The sequence below is a fragment of the Sinohyriopsis cumingii genome, chromosome 5 (assembly GCF_028554795.1).
Source record: "Sinohyriopsis cumingii isolate HCF-2022 chromosome 5, ASM2855479v2, whole genome shotgun sequence".
Taxonomy (NCBI): Eukaryota; Metazoa; Mollusca; class Bivalvia; order Unionida; family Unionidae; genus Sinohyriopsis; species Sinohyriopsis cumingii.
Genome location: NC_142965.1, coordinates 138,116,600 through 138,125,280, shown reverse-complemented (window position 1 = coordinate 138,125,280; position 8,681 = coordinate 138,116,600). Strand labels below are relative to the sequence as shown.

The 8,681-nt window shown below is 33.7% G+C and overlaps 1 protein-coding gene across 3 annotated transcripts in view; it reads right to left on the bottom strand.

The window, feature by feature from the left end:
* LOC149800344 (uncharacterized) overlaps positions 1 to 4,771 on the bottom strand; it is a 14,145-nt gene extending 9,374 nt beyond the window's left edge. The window contains exons 1-3 of one of the 3 annotated variants that reach the window (XM_089959955.1): positions 4,599 to 4,771; positions 934 to 1,024; positions 598 to 623 (exon numbers count right to left, since the gene is read on the bottom strand). In XM_089959955.1, coding sequence (XP_089816081.1) covers positions 598 to 623; positions 934 to 1,002 — 95 coding nt within the window. In that variant the 5' untranslated portion in view covers positions 1,003 to 1,024; positions 4,599 to 4,771. Of the gene's footprint in view, positions 1 to 597; positions 624 to 933; positions 1,025 to 4,220; positions 4,357 to 4,423; positions 4,551 to 4,598 lie in introns of those variants that run through there. The other 2 variants (XM_089959953.1, XM_089959954.1) reach the window with 2 other exon arrangements.
* Positions 4,772 to 8,681: the final 3,910 nt, after the last annotated feature.

The following is an 8,681-nucleotide window of genomic DNA, read 5'->3' as shown; positions in this document are numbered from 1 at the left end:
GTTATGTCATGGCATAGATAACGCTGATATATACATTATGTCATGGCATAAATAAAGGATTCATTTAGTTAAGATATCATATCGACAGAAACTATGTCAATTGCTTTGATATTTGTTCGAATTGTATATTATACGTAGTCTGTTGAATAAATCAGCAAGTAGTAAATATTTTGTTGACTGGAATGTTATAACTGATTCAGTTTCATCTACATAGTACCTTTGACACTCAAAATCAGAAAGGTTAGTACATGTGCCATTTCATCTAGAATGATGTATTAGTCATGGAAAGTAATGATTTTTATCCATTATTAAACGAGATGTGTTTCAAAATTCTGAGATATCTGCCTTCTTTAGTTGCCTTATTTTACAATGATGTAAACACGACTGATACATCATTCGTCTTACGTTCTATTCCTAAAGGTTAATACCACAGAGACGATATATGTGAGTTGTTATTTTGCGCATCATTCAGCTCACCAAGAATGTCACAGCCTGCAAAATGGCGAAATTTAAAGGCCGTACAAATATTATTCACAATCATCTATTCACAACGAAATATTAAATAAATTCAAATTAGTAACGGTTATTATTACTCACACAGATTCATGGGACTCTGCAGCATTCTGCAACGAAAATGATAAAGTATTATGCGAATGTAATCTTGATTAAGAAAGAATATAATACGGTTCAACTAATCGGTATCTAATAAGAAATATGATATACAGAGGTACATATCATTCCGCGGACGGCTAGCCTAATGTCTTGTCCATAATATGGCTTCCATAAACAGTATTAGGACACTGAATTTGATCATTATTTAATTGGATTTTTTTTATTTTAAAAAAGGTTAACACAGGATATTACTTAAAACATTACAGTCATGAAAACCTTGTTAATTTCCTTACATAGATTTACCTGTGAGATCAGATTTACCTGTGAGATCAGATGCTCTCTTTCCCCATCGTTACGATATTCTGAGCCACCTAAGGGACAGCAACCCATGATCGATTGAAAAACCACGTTACTAAAAGAAAAAGTAAAAGACATAATACATTTTAGACTAAATTAACGCAAGGTGAAATTTTCACAAATGATATCTACCATGCAGGATCTATCCACTCATTTGCCTTCTCCATATTTGATACTCATCTATATTTGTACTCCAATACAACTTTAACACAAACTAAGACTATCATCTAATGCTAATCTATATTGATGCAACGTATACGTTAACAATACAATTACTTGTATAGGAAAAAAGCTAACTTGCATTTTGCACATAATTAGTATGAAAAAAATTGTTATGTCCAATTATGTTGCAAGTTGCTTCATATCATCCTTAAATACGCAAAACATAGAGGGACATATATCACAGATGAGGAAAGAATCAAAAGGGAAAAAACAACAGATTCCTTTGATGATCTGTATCTGTCCCGAAACAAACTGACATAAAATTTAAATTAAAAAAAAAACACAGTTACGATCTATATCTGGTTTTCTGATTCATTATCTATTGACCAAGAAAATAAAACATGGGCGTTGCCTTAGCTGACTATGTTGTTATTGTTGTAGGGTTTAACGCCATTTTTCAGCACACTATAGGCTTTACATGGCGAAAATTATTAATGGTGGAGGAAGAACCCTGGAAAACCCCGGAAAGAACCACCGACCTACGAGAAGCTACTGGCAAGCTTTCTCACATACCCACATTGGCCGAATTCAAGACTCGAACCCACGCAGACATAGGTGAGATGGCAGTGATCCGTAACGGAGAGCTCTTTAGATATCTGGGCTACTCGGACTGTGCAACTTGCTACTAAAGTAAAATACAAAGAAGCTTAACGTTAAGAGCAGTGCACTGTTCCATATTGCACCAAAAACATGGTGAATGTATTGTTCATTCGTGTTTTGTGAAAAACGTGTAGTATTGCATGGAATCTACGATAAATCGTGAACTTTATGTCCCATTGCAATGCCACCTGTATGACGCCGAATTATTTCCGCACCTTATAAGCGTTTACGATTGATTTCTTCCGCATGTAATTGTCGTACAGGAAATCAAACAATGAATTGTTTTTGAAAATGTTTCGGCAAAAATGTATTTGTTCAGTGAACCGCCATAGGTAACACGGAAATAAATTGATTAGATGAAACCCCGATTCCTTACATATTCCATTTTTCTTTTGGACAACTACTAGAATGCAATGATTTGCTCACAAATAATTAGATTAGTAATGCTTAATAAAATTGATAATTATTTACGACGAATATTTTGCTTTATGCTACATATCGAAACGAAAATGACGAGTCTTTTCTAAAATTCTAACCACCAGGGACCGCTTTGAAAGGGCAGGTCTTTTAATTGTAAAGACAACAATTGCAATGAGGTTCTGACCAGGCTTTGTTGTTTCTGAGATAATAACATCTTGGATCTTGTTCCCAGGTTTTAAAATAATAATTCTGAAAAATTATGTAAGAGAAGTATTTGAGACTTTTTAGGCAGCATAAAGAATATTACTAGAACTAATGTGTGATTGTTACACCTGTATTATTAATTCACGATCTTTAGTAAGACCATGTCTGGAAATAATAATAATAATAATAATAATAATAATAAACGGGCTTATCAAATATATTTGACACAGCAATGACGACTCTGGACAATCAAATCGTTTACATTCACTTGATGTACCATAGCTATCCATAATTTCACGTTACTTTGTAGGGTTTATCCTCGAGGGACGTTATCCGCCATAAGAGGTAATTGAAACACTACATTTTCATGAAGGGTTTGTAAGCGACAATGTATAGGAAAGTGACAAAGAAACCCGACGGAATGACGGAATGACGGATCAGTATAGACTGTTCACACTAAAGACCATAGTCGTCGCAGAACATTAATTGGTCCGGAAGGGCTCAACAAAAACAAAGATCGTGTTTTGCATCATTTGCCATAAGGACGGCACATTTTGTTCTTGATGACATTTATGGTTTATCACCATTCCTAATACACTTTAAGAAACGGTTCTTTTATAAAGTGAAGTATTATTAATGCTAAATGATCCAAATGCTCTGCATGGATCTCAATAAGTATGATTTGTTATTGAAGATAGCATGATCACTATTATCAAGTCTATAACAACGCCGTCGTCAAAGAACCGTGAATGGTCAATGTTTCAATTGTATTTTGGAGAGTCATATTTTTCCTGTTCCAGTAAGGATACGTGCTTTTGCATTATCAATAGACGAACGTGTTAGGATCGTTATTCTATGCGTATAGTGTTCCTTTTTGTTAGTGGCATAACACAAATGTATTATTTTCATGTCAATCCTAAAGAACCCTAATAAATTAGGGATAACAAATGTGGTTTTAATAGAATTAGTTAGGAAAGAAGACACTAAAGTTTGAATGTTATAATCTAGCTCTTGGTGTCTAGAAATAGTCTGGGTACTTGAAAAGCATCATTTAGGACATCAATCATATTCTTTAAAGCAGCCCCTGTAGTTCGTAATTTCAATTTCTGTATCGGATTAGGCCTAATTAACTGCCACTGTTTGTGTACAATACACTTTAATCTAATTAACTCACCACTATACAAACTTAATCTGTTATTATTAACTAATTAGACTAAGGTATGCAAAAACTACATATATGTACACACATAACATAAATCTGAACTATAAATCATAAATACTGCACCTGGAGTCACATAATCAATTTACACACCTATAATTTAATAGGGACTATTGAATTCCAGGGACACTCATGCGGGTCTGACCTGAATTCACCTAGGGTAAACCATGGCATCATGGAAACTCACTAACACTTTACTCTGTTACGTTTGCTTCTAGTAACTGGCTAAATATTTCAGTCTGAGGAATATCTCCCCAGGACCGACTTCCCATAATTAAACAAGTAATCACAAACATCTAAGACATCCTTAAAACGGAGCGTTATAAACAAATGTGCGTACTAAAAGCTGTATTACATTACCATATTGTAGCCTTCATTTGCGCCGCTGTCCATGTATAATGTATAAGTATCTGTAGGGATATGGCATTTCCCAATCTCTCAGAACTTGTGACATAATCCCATTGTAACACTTAAGGAAATAAGTTATATCTTTACTAAATCGATAATGTCAAGACGTACACGATACTTTTGTATCATTATCGCTTAATGATGTTACATTACTTCGCCACGGTTGCAGTTTACTTACCTATGATGCAAATGTCGAAGACAAATTTAAACAAAACACTTGTTTGGACTTCACAACCTGGTTTAACTATAACTACTCCATCATACTACATCAAGCTAGCCCATTCAGCAAACAAAGACGTATCTTTTCTACATTATTTCCTTGTACTGAGAGTGTATACTTACATAGTGTACATTACTTCCGGATAACAAAAAATAACTTACATGCAAAACATTTTCTTCATTACTCCAGTCATGGTAAGAGGGATGTAACTCAATGTACACTTTAGAGTATAAACCTATTCAAGTTTGGCCACGCAACATCGCAACGTTCGTTGATTTAGACTCAATTTCGAGTGAATTAAATAAATATCCCTAAAAGCATGTTCAATGTTCTCACCCGCTGAATAACAGTATAAGCTGCGTTGTTCTCAGCTTCTGTGACACATTGTTCCCTGTTTGTTTCCATGGGCAAGTTACAGTCTGCAGACAACCCTACAAACAAGATATTACTCTTGTTACCAGACAGTTTCATTCTACCTCATGTACCTGAAGTGGGTTGGTTTACCTATGTATGTCTGAAGAATTTGTAAACGTATTTAGTTAATTGTAATATTTAAAATGTTTCCTTTTCTGCAAAATTTCTCCATGAGAAGGTTTCATTGATTGAATTGTTTCAAATTCACAGTTTCGTTATTTCATCCAACCGTTTAGCTGCAGGCATACATTATGAACAGACTACACACGTCGAGGCTTTCCAGTGATATAAACCGAAGTTATAAATCGTTATACTCATGCATGATAAACTACCTATGCCTTTCTGACAAACTTCAACCCCGAACGGGTTTATGACATAAATGATCAAACAATTTCATATTAATTCCGCCTGCTCAAAGGAATAACTTATGAGGAAAATGTGTAATATTATTAAACTAAACAAAATCAAAGTCAATAGGAAAATAAATATAGTGAGAACCTATGTAGCAAAACAGGTAAATATTGGAAATCATTACACTATACTCATGACATGTTAAAATACTTGCAAGAAAGACCCATTATTACTTGCATAATTTTAGTTCGATTTTCTTAATTGTTATAAATATATCGTATTTATTCCTGTGAATAGTGATGAGATAACTCGTTCCACCAATATTGGATAACTAGCCCAAACATATGTACCTCCAAAGAAGAGTATGAACCGTGAAGCAATAGGCAACATTTTTATACCCTGTCATCGGTTTCAAGTAAAACAATAACAACAACAATAACTAAAGTAGATTTATTCTATTTGATAAAAATATTCCAGTTAATAATAATAATAATAATAATAATAATAATAAAATAATACAATCGCAATCGTTGTGTAAATCCGAAGCTGAACAAACTTCGTTCTGATTAAAAGTCGATCACACTAAAGGAGTACAAATATGACAACGATAGCTGATTCCTATCTTAGTTTGTTTCTTCCTTGTCAATTTTTGTTCCACTATACACGAGGTAAAGAGGATGTCTGATTTATCTTAGAATATCCCAACATTGAGTAGATCAAATAGTAACATATTAATCATTATAAATTTAAACCAGCACCCTAGAGCTCATTTTCTTCAATAAGAAACATGTCCATTATAGACACTATTTTGGGCAAGCCATCTGGTTTATATAGTTCTTATCTCTTCTTTGCTTTGACAATTTAAACACGTATAATTAATAATACAACAGCTAAAATATCAAAAGGTGACGAAATATAAATGGGATCAAACGTCGGGCAGGTGTGTTTGCACCTATTCATAAGCAGAGAAGAAAATCATCCAAATCTTCTATGAGCGTACAACAGAAACAATACAAAATTAAGAAAATGTGCAGATTTTTCATGTTGCACATATAAGTAAAATATTAAAGTGTCAATCAAATCCTAATTAGCATACGTCTGGTGCAGATAAGTGATTGGGTTTTAAACCGAGTGCTTATTATTATATTGAGTCACAAAATCAGAACAACCAGAGTAAACATCTTAGAGACACGATAAAACTCTGATGTTTTTTGTAAAATTTACACTTGCGCTAAAATTGTGTTTCAACAAAACAAATATTCATCAATTGTAAAACACGTGAACATCGGATCGTGAGAGAAAAACAAAATATAAAAAAATAATCACAAATTTTGCTTTTCCACTCTCTACCAAAGAGGTTTCAGCAGTAAGAACAGTTCAACTTTGATGAGATTTGCTATGTCTCTCAATTGATCATGACGAATACGAGCCAGAATATGTAAATAGAAAACGTTATTGATAACTGGAAACTTGGCCGTTCAAAATGAAACAGCATGAGTTCAAACGTTACAGAGTATTATATTGAATCAGGTTAACCGTGTCGAAACGTGAAGTTCAAGTTGTCAAATGCTTTCTTTATTAGTATTATTTGAATCAGATATATGTAAGCTTATCAAATCCTTTCGATATTATTATTATGGGAATCAGATATATGTAAGGGTTATTTATTGAGAATAGAGGAGCATACTTACACAAGTATATCTTTCTTCTCATGAACCACGCAAAGACATTTTTATCTAGTAATTGTAGAGAGAGAGAGAGAGAGAGAGAGAGAGAGAGAGAGAGGGAGAGAAAGAGAGAGAGAAAGAGAGACAGACAGAGAGAGAAAGAGAGAGAAAGAGAGAAAGAGAGAGAGAGAGACAGACAGACAGACAGAGAGAGAAAGAGAAAGAGAGAGAGAGAGAGAGAGAGAGAGACGGGTCGGGGTATGGGTATGTTTGAACAATCTTACAATCAAGGACTCAAACAATAAATGTATTATTCCAATGAAAATGATTACCAAATTGTAATAAAGTATCAAGTTTAATTTCATTACTTTATTCATTGCAAATGACAAAATAGGAAAAATAGAACATTAAAGATTAAACAAATGAGGTATTTTCAGTGGTATGTGGGGCCCCGAGTGGCCGAGTTGTCTAAAGTGCTCTCCGTTACGGATCACTGCCATCTCACCTCTGTCTGCGTAGGTTCGAGTCTCGGATTCGGCCAATGTGGGTATGTGAGAAAGCTTGCCAGTAGCTTCTCGAGGGTCGGTGGTTCTTTCCGTGGATTTCTCGGGTTCTTCCTCCACCATTAATACTGGTCGCCATGTATAGCCTATCGTATGCTGAAAAATGGCGTTAAAACCTACAACAACAACATTCAGTGGTGTGTATGGTTGTGTGTGGATGTAATGGAGTGAAAAAAGACAAAAATGTATATGATGAGAGCAAGACAAATTGTCACGGTGCTAACATATGATCATAATTTGTAAACTTGTGGATGAAACACACTTGTTTTCAAACAGTGTATCGTACAATTTCATCCGTCATAACACAATAGTACAAGAAGACTTAATACTTTGTAATTAATTTCCCTGTCAAATTCCACATAATTCCAGTTTCTGATTTAATAGAAATGCATAACTTCCATATGTCGACCTTTATGAAGACAATACGATATATCTGAACAACTCGCAACATATAGGACGGGGAAGATATCGGTTCTAATATATATATATATATATATATATATATATATATATATATATATATATATATATATATATATATATATATATATATATATATATATATATATATATATATATATATATATATATATATATATATATATATATATATATATATATATATATATATATGTATGTATATATATATACGAGATGTATAAATGTTTCAGTTATTTTATTTATATCACATACAAATACACATATTTTTACTTTGAATGGAGTTACGATATGCTCCTGGCAACTGTGCATTGACCGAGTGAATGAACTCCTCACATCCCTGCGAGTGTGTCCGTTACAAAATGTAGTTCTACGATATTTCTTCATATGCAGAATTGATCAGTTTCTATTTTTAGTCACATTTATTAAATCAATATAAGACTGATGATTTAAACCTGAAATATGGTTATTATGAAGAAAGTAGAGCACTGCAAACACGGTTTGCTTCTTGTTTGCTTCTTGTACACTGACGTTGTACTGTCAGGCATTCAAATACTGGCGTATGAAAATTAATGTGCAATATAAACTAAGTGAAATGACGAACCAACAAGAGGTAATTAAAATATTTTTTAATTTCTTGTTACACGCACATGGGTATTTACTTGACCGAGCGGTTGTCAAACCCTGGCGCGATTCTCGCTAGAAGTCATAAGTTTACCCCGACCTTCCAAAGACTTCCATACAACCTCAGTTGTAAATTAGAAAGCCCGACGTGTCCATTCTATAGGGGGTTTCACGGTTAGTATCTCCCCTTGAAAACACCAGAGGGCATATCGGTGCAACTCACTTCCGGATAGTTCAATCAATTAAGATGGCAGATGTAGATCAATAAAATGTGACAGACCGCTCACATTATGCAAGCACGATCGATATCACACTATCTTAAAAAGAAATTCTATCAATATTTCATCATTTTTTTTAACATC